The 27,172-nt window shown below is 47.7% G+C and overlaps 2 protein-coding genes across 2 annotated transcripts; both read left to right on the top strand.

Annotated features, from left to right (window-relative positions):
* Positions 1–258: 258 nt before the first annotated feature.
* F2r (coagulation factor II thrombin receptor) lies at positions 259–16,119 on the top strand. The gene is made up of 2 exons (XM_051172403.1): positions 259–475; positions 14,722–16,119. The coding sequence occupies exons 1-2, from the start codon at positions 388–390 to the stop codon at positions 15,921–15,923; spliced, it is 1,290 nt and encodes a 429-aa protein (XP_051028360.1). The 5' UTR covers positions 259–387; the 3' UTR covers positions 15,924–16,119.
* A 3,130-nt stretch (positions 16,120–19,249) lies between these two features.
* Positions 19,250–19,680, top strand: LOC127212383 (NADH dehydrogenase [ubiquinone] 1 beta subcomplex subunit 2, mitochondrial-like). The gene has a single exon (XM_051172485.1). The coding sequence runs from the start codon at positions 19,250–19,252 to the stop codon at positions 19,517–19,519; it is 270 nt and encodes an 89-aa protein (XP_051028442.1). The 3' UTR covers positions 19,520–19,680.
* Positions 19,681–27,172: the final 7,492 nt, after the last annotated feature.

Genomic DNA, 27,172 nt, shown 5'->3' with positions numbered 1-27,172 from the left:
GGAAGGAGACTTGGCGCACCACCGCGCCACCGGCCCCAGTCTAGCTCCGCGTCCCAGGAGGGTCATTGAAGCGGCCGCAGGCGCTGTCCGAGGACCCCGCGGGGCTGAGTCACACTCCCAGACTCGCGGCTCAACAGCACAGGGGTAGGCGTCGGGGTTGGCGGGGTGGAGCATCTGGAGCCTCGCGTTCTGGGTGAGGGGCTGCGGGCGCGAGCCCGGGCCGCGAGCACGCGCATAGCCCGCGGAGCCCCGCCCCACGCCCCTGAACCGCCTCCAAATACCCAGGCGGCCGCGCAGTCGCCTCTAGTCGCCCGCAGTCTCCCTACGAACTTCTCAGAAGAAAGCAGGCGACGGAAGGTGCCCGGCCGCGCGGGCTGTCACAGGACAATGGGGCCGGGGCGCTTACTGCTCGTCGCCGCCGGCCTCAGCCTGTGCAGTCCCTTGCTGTCTTCCCGCGTCCCCAAGCGCCAGCCAGGTAAGAGCTGCGAGTCGGTGCACACTAGCGAGGCTCTCAGAAGATAGGTTACGCCAGCTACGGGACGGGGTGAGCCCGGTTGTAACCCTGCCTCTGTTTCCCCTAGGAGCCAAACAGGCATTTGGGCTGAGATCTAGAGTCTATTCACATCCATTTGAGGCTTTTCACCTCCTCCACACACACATACACACCCAGCACGCCGGTGATCTGTTGGACTCGGTTTTGGAGGGTGCAGTCCGCGGGCCACCGAGTGTTGAATCCGTAGAAAGGGCCCCGAGGCTGCCTGGAACAGTCTCCGCCGTTGTATTTGTGGTCATTGTATGGCCTGTTTTACAAGACCACCTTCAGAAAGAAAGGGTCTTACGATTCGGTGCATAAACCACCCTCGCTGAAGTTTTGCTTTGTTGCAACTCTTTCTCTCGCTTGATTTACGAGGGAAAAGTGGTGTAAGAGAAAAATCCTGCAACCACACAATAAAGCTCAATCTCGTACCCAGGAGGTGATGGGGTTTCTGGTTGTGGGTCGTGAGGTGGGTGTCTTTGTTACGGGGTTTCTGGTTGTGGGCCGTGGGGTGGATGTCTTTGTTATCTGAAACCTGTTCCTCTGGGTGGAGGAAAGGAACCCCCTCAGTCAGCTCCCCTAGAAAACATCTACGCTTAGTTTTTCTCAGTGGAAAACCTCCTTAGCTGCTGCAAGGAGATTGCCAGCCTCCGGTACATTCGTTATTGTCAGTGTGTTTTTTTTTTTTTTAAGTATCTGCCTGTTTGACCAAATAAATGAATTTGGTCAACTTATTTCATCAAATAATGTCTCTCCCTTTCTCCAAAGTAGAGACATTGCCTGTAAAGTTCCTGATTACAAAGTGAGGGAAACTGCTTTGAATTTCTTAGTAGGGATAATATGTTAGAAACCTTTGGCCACGTCTTTCACGCTGAGGAAAATCAAGCGGGTTTTTTTCAGGTTTTTTGTTATCGCTGAAAGAATGTGCTCTCCCCTGCACCCACCTATCAGGATTAAGAGGTGACAAAGAGTAGGGTGTTTCCTGGTCTCTGTCTTTGCTCAGCGTGGGTTTGGATGGTGATAATCTTGGGACAACTCCAAACCCCTGAGAGGCCTTCCAAGTTCAGCAGCCACTAACCAGCCTGCCTTCTTTTGGGGAGCCGTCCATTATCACCAACTGTAGAGGCCAGGAGGCTTGAAAGAGTGTGGAGGTGGTTTTTCACAAACCTTTATGCTACTTCCTTTTTTTTTTTTTTTTTTTTTTTTTTTGGTTTTTGTTTGGGGGTGGAAGTGGGGGGAGGGCAGGCCTTTGAAACTACTTTGAGATCTGGGCAGTGCAGACCGTTGACAGTGCTGGACCACCCCAGGCACATCAGTTCTTTAGAGTAGTCCTCATAGAGCATTTTTGGGCATCTTCAGAGAGGAAGAAAGGCCACGGCTTCTTCCAACTTCTTCCTCCTAGGCGGGACAGGGCAGGCTAAGGTAGAGGGAGCCCCAACCGAAACCAAGCAACTGCTGAACAAAAGATGGCTGATGTGTTCACACTGGGTTCCGGGAGCACTTGATAGGGGAAGAAGAAAAGGAAAAAGAAAAGGCATAGATGCCAAGGGAAGCATTTCGTGTCCAGCCCTGGGCTGGAGGAGTTTCCATCAGCATTGTTGCTTCCCACCTTCAGAAGCCATCTCTATATAAGGAGAGGTGTATCCCTTTCGCTCATTCTGAAACTGAGGTCCAGAGACATTGAGTGACCTCTGGTCAACGAAGTCGCTATTGGAGTGGTCCCCCTGCGTTGGGTGTGGCAGTAAGTGAGCTCACAAATAAGATCAACCCAATAAACCCGCTTCTCATTACTGCTGTATTCCAGCAACTGGAAACTGTCCCTGTCATGAAACACTTGCACCCCACCCCCCACCCCCAACAATGCCTCCCTATACTTTTTTTTGGTGAGGGGTGGATTTTGAGACAGAGTTTCTCTGTGTAATAGCCTTGGCTGTCCTGGAACTTGCTTTGTAGACCAGGCTGGCCTCAAACTCACGTCGATTGGCCTGCCTCTGCCTCCCGAACGCTGGATTGAAGGCGTGTGCTGCCACACCAGGCCGCCTTCCCAAGCTCTATCTTCCCTGCAACGGGAGTAGCCTCAGAGCACTGAGCAGCTCTACCCACCTGTCCTAGCTTTTCTGTGGCACTTTAGGTATCTCTGTTTAGGTATCTTGCCGTCTCTGCCTTGTCACTTTGTATCTTTCTCATCTCTCCAGCAAGAGTCATGAACTTCTGTTTATCCCTATGGTGCCTATAACAAATGTTCTCATCAGATATTAGTTGAATAACTTGTGAGTTCATTAGGCAATTTACCCAATTGGTTAGAGTTAGAAGCAGGCAGTTTAGATCTTATGACTTGTATTCATTAAAGAGAGGGTGTGTTGAAGGGTAAAAGGTGATGTTTTAGAATTTTATGAAAGTTAAAAAGTTTCTTTTAAAAAAGTGTGAGAATAACTGATGGTAACTGTGGCAAAGTGCCTTGGGATTTCAGAGGCGGCCATACTTATCATGAGGCCAAGCCTGGCTGCTCAGCAAGATTTGAGGGATCCTCGTAAAAGACAGGGCCCTGGTTTCTCTTCACCATCCCTTTTACACATTGCTCACCCCACCCAGCATCTGTATCCTCCCTCAAGAATATATGTCTTCTAGCCGGGCGTGGTGGCGCACGCCTTTAATCCCAGCACTCGGGAGGCAGAGGCAGGCGGATCGCTGTGAGTTCGAGGCCAGCCTGGTCTACAAAGTGAGTCCAGGATGGCCAAGGCTACACAGAGAAACCCTGTCTCAAAAAACAAACAAACAAAAAAAAGAATATATGTCTTCTCTGGCTTCTCCCATGTCACTCAAGATAGCTGGCACCTCTCTCTGTCTCTCGTTTGGTTTGTTTTTCAAGACAAGGTTCCACTGTGTAGCCTTGGCTGTCCTGGACTCACTTTGTAGACCAGGCTGGCCTCGAACTCACAGAGATCGCCTGCCTCTGCCTCCCGAGTGCTGGGGTTAAAGGCCACCACTGCCCAGCCTTTCTCAACCCCACTTGCCCCCTCTGACTGTGAACTGCTCTTCTGCATGGAGTTCCCGCCCTAGCTGCTCCTGGCTGGGTCTGTCATGTGAACTTGGTCTTTTTAGAGCCCAGGATTTGCTTCTTTTCCAAAAATCTGTTTTCCATTCTCCTTCCTCCCCTCCCCACTGCGCAGTCATTTCTCCTTCGTCCCTGTCATTCTAGCAAACTGGAGCTTAGCTGAATTCTAAGCAAAAGGACCCAGAAATAACGGGGTTCCCAGAACCCTGGGTTTCTAATGTTGCCACTCTCCTTATTTGGGGCTCATGTCCCCTTTTTTTTCTGTCAGTCAGTCAGTCTGTCTGTCTGTCTTTCTTTCTCCTGTTTCCCACATTCCTATTGCAATTGAGATGAAATCCAGATCATAGTTATTCATCTACTCTGAAGTGTGGTGCAATTACCACTTCCTCCACCGTGTCCCAGAACAGCCAGCAGCCCATGAGGAATCCTATCAGCAACCAGTCCCCAGGCTTGCTTTCATCTGCCCCCTAGCAACTACCAGTTTGCTCTTTGTGTCTGTGGGTCTACCTGGTCTCCAAACCTCCTCATCCACATGTAGCCCTGAGTTCCTGGGGACAAATCCACTCACTGGGATTCCTAAGTTCCCCTGGCCTGCTTCCACTGAGACACCATCAGAGCACCCTGGTTGTCAGAACAGTGTTAGGAACTGTGACTTGTGTGTGTCCTTACCAGGTTGCTAGTGTCAGACACTTCTCTTTCTACAGTCAAGACGCCTGTTTCCTGGTTTGCGGCTTCTTTAATTTGGCTTTTCCCTCCCTGTTGCTGCAACTGTTGGAGTAAATAAATGGCACTCCCTATGAGCCAGGTGGCTTTCCGGGATCCCGTCCCCTGGATGTCCTCCTACCGTGACCTTGCTGGAGTTCTCTGCCAAACCCACTAGAGTTACCAAGTTCATGGTTGGGGGAAGGGGTATGTGCAAGCTTGTGCTGGAAGCCCCAGTGATCTCTCTCTCTCTCTGTCTCACACACACACACACACACACACACACACACACACACACACACACACACCACACACACGGTGCTGGGATAACAGTCATACACAGGCCCTGGGATAGCAACTTAGCCCCCACGCCTTTTTGTACCAAGTATTCTTACTGAGCCATCTCTCCAGTCCTGTTTTTTGAAACAGGCTTTGCTGTGCCTTAAACTCCAAATCCCCCTGCCTCCCAAAGTGCTACAATGACAGGCTTGCACTGCTGCACCCTGAGTTTTGAAGTGAAGGGTTTTATGCCTGTAAAAAGCTGAGCAGTGGAGGTTAGAGGTGAACGGCGGAGCTGTACAGAGGGAGGAAATCACACCATGTAACAGATCCACTTCAGAGGTTTAATAGGGAGATACAGGAACTGTCTCTGGAGACACAGGTAGAGAGAGAGAGATAAAGAGATAGAAAGATAAAGAAGTAGTGAAAGGTAGAGAGGTAGAAAGAGGAAAAGAAACAGAGGTAGAGAGAGAGCCACGTGGAGAGTCTGTTCTTTTATATGGCCCTAAGCAGGGCCACGCCTCCGTGGCAGGTAAGCAGTGACGTCACAGGTAGGCGGACTGTAGCAGAATTCTAACAATGCCTGCCTCCTAAGGTATCCTGCAAACCCCTTATAACCTTGTGTGCATCATCTTCCAAAAGACGCTTTGCTCTCTTAAGTCTGATTTGCACGTGGCAACAAGCAAGTCTGTATAGCTTTGGGGCAGAACATTATAGTATGTCTGTAGAAGGATACTGGATAAACTTATCCCTGGCTAGTTTACAAATGAATGAGTCAGACTAAGGTAGGGTTTTCTTTCTTTCTTTTCTTTTTCTATTTATTTGTTGTTTTTGGGTTTTTTGTTTGTTTGTTTGTGTTTTTGTTTTTGGTTTTTTGTTTTTTCGAGACAAGGTTTCTCTGTGTAACCCTGGCTGTCCTGGACTCACTTTGTAGCCAAGGCTGGCCTCAAACCCAGAGCAATCTGCCTGCCTCTGCCTCCCAAGTGCTGGGATTAAAGGCATGGGCTACCACGCCCAGCTTATTTATTGGTTTTTCGAGACAGGGTTTCTCTATGTAGCCCTGGCTGTCCTGGAACTCACTCTGTAGACCAGGCTGTCCTAGAACTCACAGAGATCCACCTGCCTCTGCCTCTGCCTCTGCCTCTGCCTCCCTAGTGCTGGGATTAAAGGTATGCACCACTGTGCCCGGCTAGACTAAAATGATTTTATTTGGTTGAGGTAATTACTGGGAAGTTACCCGTAGTCTACTTTTCTATCGACTGGGCTGCTATTTCTCCAGCTATCTACCCCAAATGTTTGCTGTTTGAATCTTTTGGATTTTTTCTGGCCCAACAGTTCAGTGTCCTGGGGGATGGTTTTACTCTGACATGTGTTGCGGGCTCCGGTCCTCTTCACCTCCAGCCGGATAACTCAAAACTTTCCCCTGTGTTCCCTCCAGGAATTGGCTGCAGCCAGTTTTGTTTCGCCAATAGTTTTACCTTGGGAAGCAGGTTTGCACCACAAGGGCCAGTGTAGGTGAGAATCCGCTCCATTGTTCTGAGCATCTGCTGCGAAGTCAGGTGGCCGAGCTCAGGGAGCAAAGTAATTATCATTTAAATAGATAACAGTTGCAGATAAACCCAACAGAGGTCCTTTACTTAAATGTATTTAAATTTTGTGACTAGTTACCCGAGGAGTTTTAGAGTGGGGGAGGGTTGTTTTGTTTTATTTTTGTTTGTTTTCCTAGGCAGCTATAAGAAGAGTAAGAAATACATTTAACGTTACAGCACAGTTGGAGTATTTACAGTAACATTCAGGACCCTCGCTGTTGTCTAACACATCGAAAGCAAAATTTGCCAAGAAACTCTCATCTTTACCATATGCTATTTGTTCTCTATACTATTCTAGTTAAAATAAGGGCTGGGCGTTGTGGCACACACCTTTAATCCCAGCACTCAGGAGGCAGAGGCAGGTGGATCGCTGTGAGTTCGAGGCCAGCCTGATCTACAAAGTGAGTCCAGGACAGCCAAGGCTACACAGAGAAACCCTGTCTTGAGAAACCAAAAATAAAATAAAACAAAACAAAAACAAACAAGCAAAATGCATGGGCAGGTGGATAGATGTCTTTTTTTGTTTGTTTGTTTTGTTTTTGTTTTTGTTTTCTCTGTGTAGCCTTGGCTGTCCTGAACTTGCTTTGTAGACCAGGCTGACTTTGAATTCACAGCAGTCTGCCCACTTCTGCCTCCCAAGTGCTGGGATTACAGGTGTGCGCCACTCTTGTAGAGGACTCAGGTTTGGTTCCCAGCACCTGGATCGATCGGGTCAGCTCACAACTACCTGGGACTCCAGCCCCAGGAGAACCACATAGCTCAGGCCTCTGTAAGTAACCACACTCACGTGCACATACCGCCCCTGACACATACACATGTGCATGCACACACAATACACGTAATTACAAATAAAAGTATTTTAAAACTCATGACAACCCTACAAATGAATTTCACAGCCACTGCTCAATCTCTACTGGAATTTAAACCTAGCTTAGCTGGGACAGCGATTTGTCCCTAAGGAGTAAAATCCAGGCCTTACCGGAAGAGCCCTGCATTTCCGCAAGTGCCATTGTGAGTCTCTTATCTTGTCTAAGGACCCATTCTGTTTCGTTTCGGTTCAGAATCACTGACTGCAGAAGGGCTGGGATAGAGGGACAGCTGGAGTCTGATTGTGAATTGATCTTTTACCTCTGGCTGTTGATTAGAGTGTAGACAGCAGCTTTGCTGGGAGAGGAGTCTTGGGGATGGTGATTCAGGGCAGAGAACAGACCCCAAGGATGAGAAGAGTCAGAGAGGCCTGCTACCATCCTAACCCCAAGTCTGTCTCCTGCCTCCAGGCACTGTAGGGGAGAGCCTCACAGACTTGTGTGCATGTCCCCTCTGCCGTGGGAACAGCACAAAAATTTCTTGTAGCTTGGCCTGCCTCCAGCTCCTCCTGGCCTACTTGGAAGGCCAGGGGTGTGCCAGAGAGGCAACTTCCAGGAAGTTCTACCTTGAACTCTGCCTTAGTGTTTTGTTTTCTCGCTGTTCTTAGGGATGCACCATCCAGAACATCTCTGTAAAGATCGGAGGGGGCGGGGTCCAGGGAGGTTGTGTAAATTGTAAGAGCATTTGGCATGCGAGCAGGAGGATTTGAGTTTGAATCACAAGCACCCAACCTCAGGTGGTCAGAATTGTGTTCAAGTCCTGGCTCTGCCACTTACTAGCTGTGTGATCTTGAATTAGCCTCTCTGTGCATCTATATTGTCATTTATAAAATAAGTTGTTGTTGTTAATGTTGCTTGGTTTTTCAAGACAGGGTTTCTCTGTAGCCTTGGCTGTCCTGAACTTGCTTTGTAGACCAGGCTGACCTTGAACCCACAACGATCTGCCTGCCTCTGCCTTCCCAGCGCAGGGATTAAAGGTGTAAAGGTGTGCGCCACCACTGCCTGGCCTAAAATAAGGTTTTAATGCTTATCTCATAGCTGTTCATGGTAGAGCTGTGTGAGGTAAAGGCAAGTGACGTGTCTGGGTTAGTGAGCGTTCAACACGTGAAGGCTCATTGGTTTTACACACACACACACACACACACACAGCGGGGGGGGGGGGGGAGGGCGCAATTTTTACATATTCCTCAAAGCCCTTAAAATGTTAATGTTAATGCTATTCAGGCATGGGGACATAGACCTTTAATCTCAATACTGTGAGGCAGATCTCTGTGAGTTCAAGGACAGCCTGGTCTATAACTGTCCTTATGATTCAGTACTGGGGAGCAGACCCACGAACATCACTGCTCCACCTCTTTTAATAGCTCTTTATTTGTCAAAGGAACTGGCCTTCTATCTTGAAGGCTGCATTACATCTGCACCTCGATCAGCCTTTTCTCACAGACACTGGATCATCTCCATCATCTTTATTTTATGGTCCAAATGCTCTTCTTTGGCCAGTGGGAGCCCACAGGGTGTTGCCCTGATGCTAATAATACTCAGATGTATCCAAGATTGTGTTGTACATTTTTTACTCCAGATCCCAAAGATGTCATTTCTCGGGGGTGGGGTGGGATGGGGTGCTGGCTCTTGCCATGGGAAAGCTATGTTTGTTTGAGTTGCAGGGAGTGCGGCATTTTTTGCTTGACTGTCTGTCCCTGCCATGGTCCTCCACCAGCATCTTCCCTGTCAGTCCATTTGGCCTGTGGAATGCAGGCCACGGCTGACCTGCTCAGTGTGGGAATATGGGCAAAGTCGTGAGCCTTCAGTTTAGCCCACTCCCCAAAACAGGTGACCCCTGGAGCACTGGGTCACAGGCCCTGGCATGGTATAAACCCAAAGATTAAAGGGACAGTGAAAGGCATCTAGTCAGCCATCTGCTTCCAGCCAGATCTCAGCAAGTCAAAAGAGCGATCGCCTGACAGTAAGCTCGGGTCTCCAGGTTCGTCTGTGATTAAGCTAGCTGGCAATATGCTGTATTCAGAATCAAAACCAAAGCCCAGTAATGCTGGTGAGCGCCTGTAATCCTAGCACTCAAGAGTGAGCACAGGATGACAGGGAGTTCAAGGGCACCCTCAGTTACATAGCGAGTTCAGAGCCTCCTTAGGCTGCAGGAGTCCTTGTCTCAAAACCATAAAAAGTCTACTTTGGGTCTGCACTGCTTTCCCTGTGAGAGCAAGACTTAACTTTGCCTTGGCATGAGCCGGGCCTGGTGGTGCACACCTTTAATCCCAGCACTTGGGAAGCAGAGGTAGGTGGATCTCTGTGAGTTTGAGGCCAGCCTGGTCTACAAAGTGAGTCCAGGACAGCCAAGGCTACACAGAGAAACCCTGTCTCGAAAAACGAAAAAAATAAAAGTAAAAACTTTGCCTTGGCGTGACTGTTTTTGCTCAGCAGCAAAAAAAAAACATGGTGAACCAGAAGAGCTCTTGGGCTGCTGACAGACACTTTCCCCTTGGCCCCTGAGTCATGCTGGGACAAGAGGAAAATGGAGAAGAACAAACTCAAATTCTAGCTCGAGGGTCTTGAGTGTGCGTTGGAAGCGTCTAGCCAGCTTGCTTGAGTTGAGTGGTTTGGTGATGTTGATAAATACTTCTTAAAAAACATTTTTCTGGCATTCTTTAATTTCATAAAAGCTAGCCTATCAAATCTGAAGTGGGAAGAAACAGTAACGCCGTAGGCAGTGATATTTAGTTGAGGGATTGTGCAGACTTCCTCGTTCCAGACCGTAAATACTGCGTGTTTCCTGAGGCAAAGGACATGCCTAGAAGAGCACAGTATCAGCAAAGCTACTGAAGTCCCAGCCGGGGTTGTTCTGTTTTCAGACCAAGTGACAATGTTCCGTCCACTCAGCTAGATAAGTGATTTCAAGTCTTGTCCCTTCTTTGACTGTCATATGGGTTCCCATGTGTGTAGGCACATGTTTGTAAGCAGCAGCCTCCCCTCTGTGCATCACCAGAAACCCTCCCAACCGGCCAGGCTTATGGAACTGAACATCAAGGCATTTCCTGTGTCCGTGCTCAGTGGTGGGACCGCTGAATGCTGAGGATAATTTTGTTTTGTTTGTTTTTTGGTTTTTTGAGGTAGAGTTTCTCTGTGTAGCCTTAGCTATTCTGGACTCGCTTTGTAGACCAGGCTGTTCTCGAACTCACAGCGATCCGCCTGCCTCTGCCTCCCGAGTGCTGGGATTAAAGGCGTGCGCCACCACCGCCTGGCCTTATCTCTCACTCTTTATCGTGATTACCTAACAAAAATAAAGTGATATCTCACGGTGGTTCTAAATGGCAAATTTGTGACGGTTAGTAATGCTAAGCATTTTATTACATATCATTTGGGCTTTTTTGTATTATTTTTGGTGAAATGTCTATGTAATTTCTGTCTCTTTATATATGCAACTTGTTTTCTCCAAGTGAGTGACTGAGTTCCTTATATGCTTTGGACAGGAGTCCTTTATTAGGTAGGCTATGGGACCTGTAGTATTGTCTCCCTCCTGTGAGTCCTCTCTCAGTCGTGATGGTACCTTTGCTACACAGAGCTTCTGTTTTGAGTCTATCTCAGCTTTCGTTGCCCTGTGCCTTTGGGTCAGATCCACAAAGCTTTTGCTCTGGGTTTCCTTAGTACAGCTGCATAGCTTCAGGGATTTGGGGTTGAGTCTTTAGTCCAGTTTGACTTCGCTTTTCTAGATGATGTGAGATAAGGGGAAAGGGGAGAGGCCCAGAGTTTTTAGTTTTACTTCTGCTTTCTGTGTATGGGTGTTTTGCTTGCATGTAAGTCTGTGTCTCCCGTGTGTGTAGTTCCTGTGGAGAGCGGACGAGGACGATGAATGAGAAAGCAACTCCCCTCCTCTGGAAGAGCAGCCAGGGCTCTTAACGCTGGGCTGTCGCTCCAGCCCTGGGGCTTATTTGTATCTGTTTCTGTTTACATTATGTGCTTGGCTTAAGTATTGCCCTAAGCCTCTTGCCCTGGCATAGTCCTTTAGTCCCAACTCTTGGAGTGCATAGGCTGGTGAATTTTTTGTTTGTTTGTTTCTTGGAGACAGGTTGTTTATTTTGTTTTGTTTTGTTTTGAGACAGGGTTTCTCTCTGGGTAGCCTTGGCTGTCCTGGACTTACCTTGCAGACCATGATGGCCTCGAACTCACAGAGATCTGACTGCCTCTGCCTTGGAGAAGAGATGTTTACAATATTTTATTTATTTATTTTTATTTTATTTTTGGTGGTTGTGAGACCGGGTTTCTCTAGGTAGCCCTGGCTAGCTCTGCAGTTAAAGGCTAGGCTCACAACCAAAATATATAAGAGGCTGGTGGATTTCTATGAGTTTGGGACCAGCATGGTCTGCACAGCAAGTTCCAAGCCAGCCAAGGTTACAAAGTGTGACCCTGTCTCTCTCAAAAAAAAAAAAAAAAAAGCCTAGAGCAGAATATGTACTTCATTCCTGGGATCTTTTCCTTCCTGAAATTCTTTCCCGGTGACTATGAAACTTGTGACCAAGCAGCTATGTATGATGGCCTCCTCATTTGTACTAGTCTGCTACAGTTTAGAGGACACACTTATAGAGACCTAGGATGTACAGAGTGCGGGAGGAAGCATGCTTAGGCTTATGGCAGGAGAGGTGGCAGTGGTGGGAGTTAGAATTTGAGTTAGAACTCAGAAAAGTGGGCAGGTTCGGTGACGCTGGTGACACTGCATAGCAGAGCCCTGTAAATACCTGCACCACTTCATAGCTGAGGCTCTAAATGCCTGCATCACTGCATGCTAGAGCTCTGTAGATGCCTGCATCACTGCATGCTGGAGCCCTGTAAATGGCTGCATTCTCTACATAATGGAAGCTCTGTAAATAGCTGCATCGCTGCATGCCGAAGCTCTGTAAATGCCTGCATCACTGCATGCTAGAGCTCTGTAGATGGCTGCTGCATCATTGCATGTTGGAGCCCTGTAGATGGCTGCATCATTGCATGCTGGAGCCCTGTAAATGGCTGCGTTCTCTACATAATGGAAGCTCTGTAAATAGCTGCATCACTGCATGCTGGAGCCCTGTAAATAGCTCCATCAGGAAGGGCATCTAGGAAGAGTTAAATACATCATCACACCAAGGGATAATTATTCCTCCCATCTGCTTAACATATCTTTCAACTTTCCTGGGAAGTGGTCTTCTGGCCTGCCTGGTTTCTGACAGGTCTAGATGGATTCTCTTCAGAAATAGTAGGTGCCCTCATTTGAGGAGCAGATCAGGATGTCGGCTCCATGTCAGGGCCAGATGTGGAACTTAAACTCCATTCTTTTAGCCAGGAAACAGCAGCTTTCCCTTAATAGACTAAAGGAAGGCCTGACACTTGCACCTTTTTATATAGTGTTTTAAATCTATATGTGGTGTGGGGGTGTGCAGTTGGGATGTTTTCCTTTCTAGTGTTACCCTGGAAGAAGGAGGTGGGCTCTATGTAGCTACCTGTCACCCCCTCTCAAGACTTGGGCTCATTTAGGAGATGGGCTGGAATTGGGATTTATAAAGGGCCTGGGATCTCCATTCCTAATGACTTTCAGACCTTGGAAAGTGAAGTGGGAGCCCAGAAGATGGTGCTAGACTGCAGTGGCAGGGCCATCGGAGTACAGATCTGCTGTAAAAGAGAGGGGATGAAATCAAGACAGCACTTGAGTACACAAGATCCAGAGATTATAAGAGAGAAAACCCATTTCTGCCATGAAAACACAGAGATCAATCCCAAAGCCCTTCATCCAAGGCAGTGGTGACGCCTTGGAGCGGAGGTCCAGTCATACCTTCATGTACAGAGTCTAGGCATCTCTGTAAAGGGAAAGATAACAAGAACCCAACCCAGGACCAGGTGTCCTAAATACTTCTAACATGTGTGGCCTACAGCAAGGGCAAAAGTTATCCATAGAACCAAGAACATTTCTATCTCTGGCTAAGGACAAAAGATATGGTGCCTTGTCGCTTGTCACTGAAGCAGCCTGGGAATTTCCTACCTGCTACTCCCATCAGCTGTTACAACAGCGAACACCACAGAAGTGGCCTCCCTACTGTCTATGCAGCACTTCCCGAACTGCCGAGAGCCCTGAGGGATCAAGGCTCTTTCCCCTCAGGACACCTTGTCTACCCTCTGACAGATTCTCCGGTGGACACCAGCCCTGTTTGTTCTCATTTAATTCAATTCTGACACCGTCTTCCTGGACATAGAATCAGAACTCTAAGGTTAAGGGCTCAGCCCCATCAGACTGTTTTTTAAAGCTAAGATACCTAAGCCTGGATCTCTAGAACTCTGACCAAAACAGGCTGCAAATTATGGGTCCCCATGACTTCTACTTCTACTCAGAGTCTATAATCTGCTAGAAGGGCTAGCCCAGGGAACCCAGAGGGAAAGATCTGTACTTCCCGTTCATTATAAATGAGATTACAGAAGATGCTAATGAGTCGCCACGCAGGAAAGATGCACAGGGCAAGATGTGCAGAAAGGGGCTGGCGCTCCTCTGGCCTCCTGCCGGTCATGCCTTGGGCTTTCATGTGACCAGCCCTGGTCCTGACGCTATCTAGAGGCCACTAACCTCCAGTCAGCCCAACAGTACACAAAAGAGATTGTTAGCCATTTCAAGAATCTCAAGATCTACATGCCGGGAAATGGGACAATGGAAGAGGACGTGTTCCAGGTATCACAGACACTGGCTTTGGATCTCTCTCAAACTACACATCGTTGGGTCAGGAGGTATATGTAGCTGAGTCTTTATTTTGACATCTAGTTGATACTCCAAAGAGCTGGGCGTGCACCTTGAGGCATATAGCAGTCTAGGATAAGGTCGTAGCTTGGTCTAAGTGGCCAAACAAACACATTGGCTGTTTGGCTGACTTGCTGGGCGAGGAGGCAGGATGATGGCGGGTACCCCCTGGGTGGGTAAAGAGGTGACCTGAGGGCCCCCTGGACAGAGATAAGTAAGATTTAGGCCTTCCTACTTTGTAAGCAAACCGAAGATAGGTGAAAAATACTGTTGCCACCAGGGCCTTGGTCATCAAGTTGGAGAGCCCTGGGTCCTACTCTGAACGGCCTCCCTCCATTCTGTAGACTGTAGGAATTCTCTCTGCTTTCTATGTGGATTTTTCCTTTGGTAGAGATGGGGTTCCCAGGATGGCTCAGACCAGCTGGGGAAGCCAAAGGCAAGCTGTACCCACAGATGGTGGGGGTGCAACAGGGGAGAAAGCACTGTTTGAAGGCTGGCAAGATGGCTCAGCGGGGGTAAGGGCACTTGTCAGCTTGACCACCAGAATTTAGTCCCAGGGCCAACTCCCTGTCCACCCTGTGCTGTGCCTGCTCTCTCCGAGCACCAAAGTCAAATAAACATGTAAAGGAAAGCACTGTTTGCTATTTCATGGTTAATAAGGTTGGTGAGGTGGATCTCTGGGAGTGATGGTTCGCTCACCTTTGTCCCCTGGAGTGACAGAGTATTAGGGGTATTGTATCCAAGCAGAATGTCGTACGGTATTCTAAGATAGGAGCATATTTACTTACAAAGTCCGTAGTCCATCTGTGCGCATGACATGAGCCTAGCCATCTGCTCCCCAGGGAAAACTGCAGAAAGCAGACAAAATGCACCCTCGGCTTGTCTCGTCTGCCTGTCGACATCACTCGCTTTTCCAAAATTTTCTCTTTCAGAATCCGAGACGGCAGATGCAACTTTGAACCCCCGCTCCTTTTTCCTCAGGAATCCCAATGAAAACATATTTGAACAGTTCCCCATGGGGGACGAGGAAGAGCAAAATGAAAGTGCATCTCCCGAGGGCAGGGCAGTCTACTTAAATAGAAGCCGGTCTCCCCCTCCCACGCCACCGGCTCCCTTCATCTCGGAAGATGCCTTGGGATACCTGACCGGCCCCTGGCTGACACTTTTCATCCCCTCCGTGTACACCTTTGTGTTCATAGTCAGCCTTCCTCTGAACATGCTGGCCATCGCAGTGTTTGTCTTGAAGATGAAAGTCAAGAAGCCGGCCGTGGTGTACATGCTGCACCTGGCCGCGGCCGATGTGCTGTTTGTGTCCTTACTCCCCTTCAAGATCAGCTACTATTTTTCCGGCAGCGACTGGCAATTCGGGTCTGGGATGTGCCGCTTCGCCACCGCGGCCTTTTATTGTAACATGTACGCGTCCGTCATGCTCATGACCGTGATAAGCATCGACCGCTTCCTGGCCGTGGTGTACCCGATCCAGTCCCTGTCGTGGCGCACCCTGGGCCGAGCCAACTTCACGTGCGCGGTCATTTGGGTGATGGCCATCGTCGGGGTGGTGCCCCTTCTCCTTAAGGAGCAGACCACCCAGGTGCCGGGGCTCAACGTCACCACGTGCCACGATGTCCTCAACGAGACCCTGCTGCATGGCTTTTACTCCTCCTACTTCTCGGCCTTCTCCGCCGTCTTCTTCCTCTTGCCGTTGATTATTTCCACGGTCTGCTACACGTCCATCATCCGCTGTCTCAGCGCCTCCTCGGTTGCCAACCGGAGCAAGAAGTCCCGGGCTTTGTTCCTGTCGGCCGCCGTGTTCTGTATCTTCATCGTGTGCTTTGGACCCACCAACCTCCTCCTGATCCTGCACTACCTGCTGCTCTCCGACAGCCCTGCCACCGAGGCGGCCTACTTCGCTTACCTCCTCTGCGTCTGTGTGAGCAGCATCAGCTGTTGCATCGACCCTTTGATTTACTACTACGCCTCCTCCGAGTGCCAGAGGCACCTCTACAGCATCTTGTGCTGCAAAGAGAGCTCCGATCCCAACAGTTACAACAGCACCGGCCAGCTGATGCCCAGTAAAATGGATACCTGCTCCGCTCACCTGAATAACAGCATATACAAAAAGCTACTGGCTTAGGGAAAGGATTGCTGGAAGGCTACCCAAAAAGAGGCTGGAGAAGTGGACAGTCCAGGGGATGGATCCCTTGGCATGAACTGCATTTACGTCACCACCTCAAACTACCAGTGTCTGATTTGCATGCATACTTCTTACAAGTGCTATCAAGCATTATAATTCCAAGGTGATGGGGAACAGAGGTAAAGGTTGCCAATGTTGCTAATGTTGCCAGTAACTGAGTGTCACTTCTTATATATCTAGATGACTTCAATGCAGAGGTGGTATGCACGCACACATGCGCAATGCAGTATGAAAGCAGTGCTTTGACACTTTCTTGTTTTATTCCCTGGCCGTTACTATAGAGATAATCTGACTGACTGACTGACTGACTTAACAAAGTGTGGGTTGGCGGATGCTAGCACTGAACAGCGGAAGATGTCTAATGATGGGGAAGGAGTCCATAGTTTAGAGCTAACACAGCTTTTGCCAATATCTGTGTTTCCAGACTATTCGGCAGTGATGTCTAAGTGATGGAAGGGTGAAAGAGTGTTATCTGTATAGGGGATGACCTGGTAGTGCTTTTCATCTTGAAAATACCATGGTTTAAGGATGATCAGAGCAGTTGGAAAGCCTGTTGCATCTATTAGAAATGGATAGGATAGGACATGGCATCTTGGGAGGTGAAAGCTATGCAAGCTGCCTGCACATCTGCTCATCTGAGGAGCGAAGAAGGACATGTTCACTCCAGTAGCTGTCCCGCATGTGGACACTCTGTTGGGTGCTGGGCCTGCAGACCGACTGATGGAAGGAGAATAACTGAATCCTGCCCTTACTCAAGCAAAGCAGAGAGCCGACATGTGGTCAAGGTGATGTCCACACCGCAAATACGCCATTGTACACAGAGGTGTTTTCAGCCAGACGGCAACAGACGTATTGCACGTAAGCAAGGCCTATCAACTAAACAGCTTTGGATATCTGAGTTTCTGCTTCTAGTAGCTATAGATTAGGATAAAAAACACAGCACAAAGATGTATATTTTTAATAAGTAAGCCCTGCAGTCTACAATAATTAGACACTATTTATTTGCAAATGTTTTATCAAAAATTACTCAAATTGGTCAGACATTATGGCACACGCCTTTAATTCCAGTAGTTGGGGGCAAAGGTAGGCAGATCTCTGTGAGTTCCAGACTAGCCTGGTCTACAGAGTGAGTTCCAGGCCATTTAAGGAAACAATAAGACCTTGGCTCAAAACAGTAACAACTACCAAGCAAAACAAAACAAACACATTTTTTAAAAAGCAAGGAAACACAAAAAGGTTTACTTAAATCCAGTTTTAAGAAATACATAGGTCAGTCGGTTTTTTAAAAAAAAAATATGGAAGGAAATAAAATTGAGATTAAAATGTAGGAAAATTATTCTACTCTTTAAAAGAATTGTTGAAATTATTTCTAAGGCATTTTTAGTGCCACGGTGACTAACAAGCATATAAAATCTTTGTGGCTTTAACAAAATGATTTGAAAGCCGGGCGTGGTGGCGCATGCCTTTAATCCCAGCACTCGGGAGGCAGAGGCAGGCGGATCGCTGTGAGTTCGAGGCCAGCCTGGTCTACAAAGTGAGTCCAGGATGGCCAAGGCTACACAGAGAAACCCTGTCTCAAAAAAAACCAAAAAAAAAAAAAAAACAAAATGATTTGAAAATTAATTTAAAACATAACCTTTTCATGATTAAAAAAGATGTTATTTTAAGCAAACAAAAGAGAATAGAAAAGGTAAGTGTTTATTTAAGAGAACAAAGTAGTATTTCCAAGTACTGTAGAATAGCTTCCATGAAAGCCCTATAGTTGTACTGTCAGCTCAGTTACTGTATTGATTTACCTAAATCATTGGCTCACTGTCATGTGTCCTGTCTGTGACTTAATATAACTATTATTACTGTGCTTGTGAACTTTTATGTGGTTTTGTCTTCACTCTCTTTTTTTAAAAAACATATTATATGACATATTAATAAACATGGAAACATGCTTGGTGTTTGTGTGGATAGATAATTGGCGTAGGCTCCGGCAGATAGCACACCAAACACTCTTTAGTGAATAGGTGCTTTTCAGTGGTGTGGCTAGAGTTAAAGGGTCAGCGGGGGATGGGGATGTTCCTCAGAGGCTACATATGTTAGGAAGAACTCTTACCACCCAGAGTCAGGGTACGGGGAGTAATGCACACATCCGCTCTACATGACCCTCCCACTGTGTGCGTACGTGCGTACGTGCGTGCGTGTTGTGTTACATCTACAAAGTAACGGGTTTCACGGTGACATTTCCTTACCCCATTCCCTCCCACAGTTTCTGACTAATCCACAGCCACTCCCCCTTTTACTATTATGTCCTTTGCCCCTAAATTCCACATGTGAGAAAAGGCTGCTCTTGAGCTCAGCCACAAAACCAGATGCCAAGAGCACCAGGGGGACATCCCTCATAGATCAGCTTCCCGGGCCGTGGAGAAGGGATCCAGGACAGTGAGTGGAGAGGATTAGAGTGCAGCCTGGTTTTTAGAAAAGCCATTCATTGGGTAGTTATCTTCCTGTTTTGCAATCCCTTTTCTGGAGAATTGATGATTATAACATTGAAAAGATGTCCAGTTTCATGACTTATAAGTATTGTGAATTGCATCTACAGCTCAGCCTTAGTAAGAGACAAACATGTCTGAGGTGGGCACTGAACATTTACGGTACATGCCTGTCACTCCAGCAATCAGGGTGAGGCAGGGGGATTGTACATTCCCAGCTAGCCTGATTGAGGGTGGCACTGCCTCCTCTGCAAATGAGTGACCAACCTGTGCCATGTAGCACTCCCTGGGGGAAGGGGGTGAAATCAAAATGGTGCTCAACCCTTAAGAATTAAAAAAAAATCAGGGGCTGGAGAAATGGCTCAGTGGTTAAGAGCACTGGCTGCTCTTCAAGAGGTCCCGAGGTCACAACATCTCTAATGTGATATGACACCCTCTTTTGGCCTGCAGGTGTACATGCAGCAGAGCACTGTATACATAATAATAAATCTTTAAAAAGAATTTTTAAAAATCGAGCCGGGCATGGTGGCAGAGGCAAGCGGATCGCAGTTCGAGGCTAACTTGGTCTACAAAGCGAGTCTAGGAAAGCCAGGGCTACACAGGAAAACCCTGTCTTCAAAACAAAAACAAAAAAGAATTTAAAAATCAATACAGAAATTTCAGTAAAGTGTTTCTGGATTCATAGTCGATTTTTTTTTTAAATCACTTCATCTAAAATAAGCATCCTGTTAGCAGAAAGAATCATCAACGTGGGAGAGCTGGGGAACCGCTCTCTGCACGGCTAGTATGTCTGAGCTGACCCGGCTGGCACCTTTCAGTCGCGTCGGAGGCCGCCTGCCCCTGCTCCGGCGTTGCCGCGCGAGCGCGAGGGCGGCTGGAGACTGTGGAGTCCGTCATGCTGGCGGTGATGTGCATATTCAGTCTTGGTACAGGGAGTTTCCCCAGCTTACCGGGTCCCAGGTGATCCAGGGCGAGTTCTTAAGCTCACTCATGTGGTTCTGGATTCTCTGGCGCTTTTGGCATGACTCGGATGTTGTGCTGGGTCACTTTTCATAATCCAGATCTTTCACAGTGGACAGATGAAGAATTGGGGATCCCTCCTGACGATGAGGAGGACTGAGTATAAACTCAGCTCTGTGCAAGTAGGAGCAGGGTGAGATGTTCCAAGAAACCGCAGACTTCATATTTAAAGTTGTAAATTAAAGTGGCTTGCCAAAAATGAAAAAAAAAAATCATCAACATGAATTTTCTAAGGCCATACATACAGAAAGTGAACCAGGTGGTCATCTCAGCCGTGATCCCTGCCCCCTCAGCATTAGGACCCTGCCTCTAGCTAGAAAGCAATCTTAAAAACTCTCCTAGTATAACTTTTCAAAATACATTAGAGCTCAGCTAACACATTTGAATTTTATCGACATAAAATGTTTGCATTTTCCATCACCAATTCAAAAATAACATCTTTTGAGGAAATGGGACATCCATTTGGCTGTTGAATAATGCAGTTGGAAATTTTTATATTGTATTTCATTTGAAGAAATTGGGGGAGCCACGTGTCCTTGAGGAAGCCCTGGGTTTCAGAAGCCAGTGGAAAGCATTGCACATGTTTTGTGAGCCAGCCTTTTCCACTCCTAGGCCCAGGCCTTCCGCACACAGCTTATCTTCACAAAGGGCCATGTGAAAATGAAAAGGCACATTACATACATGTATGGTACCCTTAAGCCATAAATGAGGAGGAAGGGTAGTTTCCAACAGTGGTCACTGATTGATTAAATACGGGAAAGAGCCAATGGCGACGAAGCTATAATACAGAAAGGCAGGTTTATTGGAAGCAGCGTGGGAGGGGGAGAGGAAGGGAGACCTAACACTGGAGGTGGGGTGAAGGGAGGGGGAGGGAGCAGGGAGGTGAGAAAAGGGGCAAAAGGGGGCCACAGAACCAAGATGTCTGGAATATATAGTGAAGGGTGTCTGCGAGAGGAGAAGGCCCGCCCCTGAGTAGAGGGCAGGGCATGCTGGCCACGCCCTTCAGCGGGACCTAACAGTCACCAGTACAATTAGTGGTTGGTGCTGACCCTTTCAGAGTTACTAGAACAACTGTGCGCAGGAGAAGCAGTCGTTGTACAACAGGAGCGATGGAGGCGCCCGTGCAGGTCCTCTCAGGGACAGCTGTGCGCTCAGAACTAACTGGAAACACTAGCAAGTTGTCTCCTTTCCTGTGACCTTTCCTGGGTGTGCAGCTGAGCTTCCAGAGGCCACTTGTCATGCGATAGGGCAGCTCACTGACCTCTGAGGCTGACTGCAAATGTCATCCATTGAGCCAACCGTTAGAGACTGTAAAAAGATGCAAACACGGGAGCGGAGTGCACACAGAAAAGATGTCTCGGAGGTTGAGAGCACTTGTTGCTCTTACAGATGACGTGGGCTGAGTTCCCAGCCAGCACCCACAGGGTGGCCCACAGCCACCTATAATTCTCCTTCCAGGGGGATCCAACACCCTCTTCTGGCACCTGAGGGCATCAGGTGGGCACACAGCGCACGTACCTACACACAGGCAGAACGTGCTGTAGCACTGTAGTGCTCTGATCCCAAAGACGTTCCGGAGAATCATTCTGAAATATAATTCCCCAACTTTCCCGACTTCAAGAAGACAGGAAAGCAGGGCATGGTGGCTCCCAAATGTATGAACAGGAGGGTCACCAAGAGCTTCAGACTTCGTGAAAAGTTCTAGGCTATCCTGGGCTCCAGTGGAGGAGGAAAAGCAGGAAGAGGGAATCGAAGGAGGAGGAAAAGAAGGAAGGGAAGGAAAAGGGATGAGAACAAGAGGATGGCAGGGAAGGTGAGATGAAGGAGGGAGAAGAAAGATGGTAAAGAAGAGAGTGAGAGACAAGGAGGCAGAGGAGGAGAGGAAACAGAAGCAAGATAACTATAAGCTGGGCGTGGTGGCGCACGCCTTTAATCCCAGCACTCAGGAGGCAGAGGCAGGTGGATCACTGTGAGTTCGAGGACAGCCTGGTCTACAAAGTGAGTCCAAGACAGCCAAGGCTACACAGAGAGACCCTGTCTCCAAAAAGAAAAAGAAGAAGAAGAAGAAGAAGAAGAAGAAGAAGAAGAAGAAGAAGAAGAAGAAGAAGAAGAAGAAGAAGAAGAAGAAAGAGATAACTATATATAAAGCAAGCAGGACTAAACCGCCATCTCACTGCTGCTGGCTACCGTCCTGCCTTTCTTTCTGGCCACCCCACAGCTGGGGGCATCTATCCTGAAGCCACAGAAGCTGTAGACCAGCTAAGAGTCCAGTCTCTGGTGTGGCCCATAGGTCAGGGGGCTCTGCATAAAGTCTGCTTTTCAGCCAGCTGCTGCCTAAAAGAAAGAGATGAACTTTTACTGAGTACACGCTTTAGCTGTCAGAGCAAGAGACAATGGAAAACAGCCGCAGTCACCCGTGGAAACAAACCTAGATGTTGGGATACAGGCCAGCTGTGGTACTGTACATCTGTAAACCCCCAGCACTTGGACAGCTGAGGCAGAACTGCAGGTTTGAGGCCAGCCTGGGTTACATAGCAAGACCTAGTCTCAAAACAGCTATGAAAACCGAAGAGTAAAAAGCCAGCCTTTAGCCAAGCCATGGTAGCACACAACCTTTAATGCCAGCACTCTTGACAGGCAGAGACAGCCAGACCTCTGTGAGTTCGAGGCCAGCCTGGTCTACTAAGAGAGTTCCAAAATAGCCAGGGCTACACAGAGAAACCCTGTCTCAAAAAAAAAAAAAAAAATTAAGGCAATTATTTTATTACAATAAAACTGAGGCAGTTTTGCTATTATAGCCACTGTTTTTGTTTTGAGACAAAGTCTCACTGTGTATCCTGACTACCCCATCCCCCTCTCTCCCTCTCTCTCTCTCTCTCTCTCCCCCTCTCTCCCTCCTCTCTCTCTCTCTCTCTCTCTCTCTCTCTCTCTCTCTCTCTCTCTCTCTCTCTCTCTCTCTCTCTCTCTCTCTCTCTCTGTTTACTGGCTTTTCAAGACAGGGTTTCTCTGTATAGCCCTGGCTGTCCTAGAACTTGCTTTCTAGACCAGGCTTTCCTCGATCTCACAGAGATCTGCTTGCCTCTGCCTACAGAGTGCTGGGATTGCAGGCGGACACCACCACTCTCTACACTGGAGTAATTTGTGAAGTAGCAGTAATGTGCGTGCTTAATTCAAATCTGTTTGAGGTGATACCTAATTTCCGGTGCATTTCCTCCCGTCTTAGGTTATTGGGGAAGGGGTAGCTTAAAAGGCTCTAATCTGCACGAAACTGTGGGGTCTTGAGCGTGTTGACCACACTCTTTAGAAATAGTATCCAGCAGACAGACCAAGTGCTTGGTGACCAGAAGACAGATGTCACTGTTTCTCTCACTGGGTCTGGCTCAAAGATGGGAACCATCTTGGGAAGACCCGTGCACTAGTTAATATCAGGAATGTCAATCTTGACCGCACTGGGCTGGGGAGCAATGCTACAGACCCTGAGGCAAATGACTCATCCCAGGGATCAGCAATAGAGATCAGTGACTCCATGGTGCCTGGGAACAACAGAGGTCTGAGAGATCCACCCAAAATACACATTTGCAGGGCTCATAAAAAAGACTGGGACACACTCTTCATTGTAGTGGCGTCTCAGAGTGGCTGGGGGTGGGGGAGGGGGGCTACGAAATGAGGAAAGCAGAAATGCTAATCTGTTAACCAGCATAGGGGAAAAAAAAAAAATCACTCAATGCAGCAGCGATCAAATAGCTGTCTAAGGGTTGAGTGAGATGGTGGCTTCGTGGGTAATGGGGCTTGCGGTGTAAGTTTGGTGACCTGGATTCGATCTCCAGAACCCACCAGGTGGGAGGGGAGAGTGCATTCCACAAGTTTGTCCTCTGATCTATATACCCATGCTGTGGCGTGCATGCACATCCAATAATATATATTTTTTTTAATTAAATAGCTGCACAAGATAACCCTGGCTTCTATCCAGTTAGCAATAGTGTTTTCATTCTACAAAGGCTACAAATAAGACTCTAATAAGTACCTTGCTAGGAATGAAGGACACAGGCTACCTCATACAGATGCCAGCCAGGGCAAGATGATGCCAGTGGACATGTTTTTGGCATCTGACCCAATTGGATGAGTTCTAGGAACCTGCCCTCAGGACCAACAACACCACAAAGCAGTAGGATGCTAGTTGCCAATACCGCCTTACTAGCAGAAAACTAGAAACCCTTTATGCGCTCAGCTCCAGAGACTAGGACGTCACTGAACACGGTATGTTTTACACTAGACATGGTGCTGCACACTCATAGTCACCGCACGTGGGAGGGGAGGGAAGGAGGAACGCTGTGAATTCGAGGTTAGCCTCGGCTCTATAATGAGCCCATGCCAGCCAGGGCTACCTAGTATGAGCTTGTCTCAAAAAATCCAAAAGAACCAAAAATGGTGTGTATTATCTATAAAGGCACAAAGAAATGCTTGTAACATTAAAAACAATGACACGGCCGGGCGGTGGTGGCGCACGCCTTTAATCCCAGCCCTCGGGAGGCAGAGGCAGGTGGGTCGCTGTGAGTTCGAGGCCAGCCTGGTCTACAAAGTGACTACATGACAGCCAAGGCTACACAGAGAACCCCTGTCTCAAAAAATCAAATAAATAAATAAATAAATAATAAAAACAATGACACATCCATAGTACGACACTAGGAATCCTGGGCTAGACCTGAAGTAAGGCAGAAGGTGCAGGAGAGCACACCAAGACAGTTAAATTCATGTGTAGAGTCTGACCTGTTATATTTTGTTTCCTATCTACACTCCCGACCTCTCCCCTGAGTACACGCTAGCTCGTCAACAGAAAAGCAACTCGCATCTAAACAAAGTAAGGAACAAAACCAAACCACGTTAGAACCTTTCTGAACATCTGCCAGCCAGACAGCTAATATTTTGCACGTTGTTATGTTATCCAAGCAGCGGACGCAGAGGGCCAGAAGAGGGGAGAGCCTGTGGGAATTCTTCCAGAATTATCTTGTGGAACCTGGGGCCCTCAAAATGAAGAACAGAAACAGTATGTGCTTTGGCCTTTGGTTTTAGCTAGACTCTGAAGCCACAGCTGTTTCCATCTGTCCCTGGCAGCTGGTGGGGGACATTAGCCTCACACTCTGTCCTCGCACTCAGCCAGCGCTTCATCCTGACTAAACGTCGTGCCTGAGTCACAAAGCCACATATTTGTCTTCTTCGAGAATTCTTCTTTCATCGAACAGCAAACAGTATTCTCCCAAAGCACCAGACGTCGGAACCTAGAGACCTGATCAAGTCGGTTCTCTTGGTGAAGTGAACTTATGCGTGTACACCCAGGGTGTGAGAAAGCCGACGTTTCGCAAAAGCACTGACACTGTTTCTTCAGCTCTTAAACTCCTTCACCTTCGTTGTTGCATCCTTAGTTTCATGTTTTCTCGTTCTTTCCTTCATTCTTGTGTGTGTGTGTGTGTGTGTGTGTGTGTGTGTGTGTGTGTTTACTTTTGAGACAGGATCCCACTCTACAGGCTGGCTTAATGCTTATGGCAACCCACCCTCCCCGCAGCCTCCTGGGTGCTATGAGCACCAATATGCGTCACTACCCAGAATCCTGGAACTTTTTTTGTTTTCTTTCTTTTCTTTTTTTTTCTTTTTTTTTTTTTTTTTTTTTTTTTTTTAACAGGGTCTCACCATGTAGCTCTGGCTGCCCTGGAACTCACTATGTAGGTCAGTCTGACTTTGGTCACAGAGATCCACTTTCCTCTCCAGTTCTGGGATTAAAGGTGTGCATCACGGAGCCCAGGCCTTTTTCTTAGAGTTATTAAGTAAAACAGCCTCCTTAGAGAGACTGAACCCAGCACTTACGGGTTTGCAGTTTCTGGACAAGGCAGAGTATAAAGCTGTTGAACCGTTCCATGGTGGCTACTGAGAGCTTCCCAGTGCAGTCCGTGAGTCTTTTGATCGGCTCGTTATAACTTTGGCTTCTGAACACCAGCTAGACCTGCGCTCAGAATCTCTGATTGGCTGTAGACTGGCTACGTTTTTTCCACAAGAGTTAAGATAATTCTTGTTTTTTGTTTGTTTGTTTTTGGGTTTTTGTTGTTGTTGTTTTCAAGACAGGGTTTCTCTGTGTAGCCTTGGCTGTCCTGGACTCGCTTTGAAGACCAGGCTGGCCTCGAACTCAGTGATCCACCTGCCTCTGCCTCCCGAATGCTGGGATCAAAGACGTGCGCCACCACGCCCGGCTGAAATAATTCTTACAAGTATCAAAGTTTGGTGTCTTGGGGCTAGAGACATGGCTCAGAAGTGAAGAGCACTGTCTGCTCTTTGAGAGGTTCTGAGTTTAATTCCCAGCAACCACATGGTGCCTCACACCCATCTATAATGTGATCTGGTGCCTCTTCTGGCAGGCAGGTGTACATGCAGGCAGAGGGCTATATACATAATACTAAACAAATCTTTAAAAAATCAAAACATTTGATATTCTGTAGCTAACAAGAGGAAACCACTGTTCAGAACTGACATGTAGATTATAATGTCACTGGGCAGTGGTAGCGCATGACTGTGATCTCAGCACTCTGGGAGGCAAAGGCAAGAGTATCTCTGTGAGTTTGAGGCCAGCCTGGTCTACAAAGTGAGTCCAAGACAGCCAAATAAACAAAAAGTAAAGGTTATAATGTCTATCTGTAAGGCTGTTGACATGTTAATATTCTTTCCCTGGCTATTGCCTTAGATACTTGGCTTAGTCCATTGAAAGATTTACTCTTGTAAATAAACGTCTTTTACCCTGCCTTGATTTCTTTATCCTCTAAATATGCATGCCAGTGCCTTGTATACATGAAAAGTTTTCACTGTGCTTTTGTGAACAGGAGCCACATGGTTCAAGTGCCCCAAGCAAGAAGAGGCCCAGTGAACGCCCCCCCCTCAAGCCCCTGCCGTCAGACAATGCAATTAACATCTCCCTGGGCTGGTCATGTAGGTCAGTTGCAAGAGTGGGCATGATGGCTCAGGCCTGTAGTCTCATTCAAGAGGTAAGGACAGGAGATCACAAGTTCAAGGAAGGGGAACCTCGGTTACATTGAGAATTTAAGGCCAGCCTGTGCTTCATGACTCAGTCTTTTTAAAAATCTGGTATTATATAGACATATTAAAACAATCTAGAAACTCACTATCAGTTTTATGTACTAAAAGTAAAGCTTACCATAGGTCATCTTAAATTTTCATTTTACTTTTTTTAAGGCCAGCGGTGGTGGCACATGCCTTTAATCCCAGCACTTGGGAGGCAGAGGCAGGTGGATCGCTGTGAGTTTGAGGCCAGCCTGGTCTACAAAGTGAGTCCCAACCAAGGCTACACAGAGAAACCCTGTCTCAAAAAAATAAAAAAAGGAAAATTTTATACTTTTGTGTGTATGTGTGTGTGTGTGTGTGTGTGTGTGTGTACACATATTTGTACCATACGCATGAAGCTGCCCATGGAAGCCAGGAGAGGGCATCAGATCCCTTGGCAGTGGAGTCACAGGCAGTGGTCAACCAAACAGGGTAGAAACTGGGAACCAACCCAGGTCTCCTGCAAGAACAACACGTGCTTTTGACTGCCGAGCCATCTCTCCAGATCTACCACCACAGGCCCTTTTATGTTTATATTAAATCTTTGGGTTCTAAAAAGGTACTATGTATGACAACCACACAGCAGCC

This window comes from Acomys russatus, chromosome 30 (genome assembly GCF_903995435.1).
Source record: "Acomys russatus chromosome 30, mAcoRus1.1, whole genome shotgun sequence".
In the NCBI taxonomy this organism is placed as follows: domain Eukaryota; kingdom Metazoa; phylum Chordata; class Mammalia; order Rodentia; family Muridae; genus Acomys; species Acomys russatus.
Note: the sequence above shows the minus strand (reverse complement) of the source record. Positions and strands in the feature narration are given on the sequence as shown.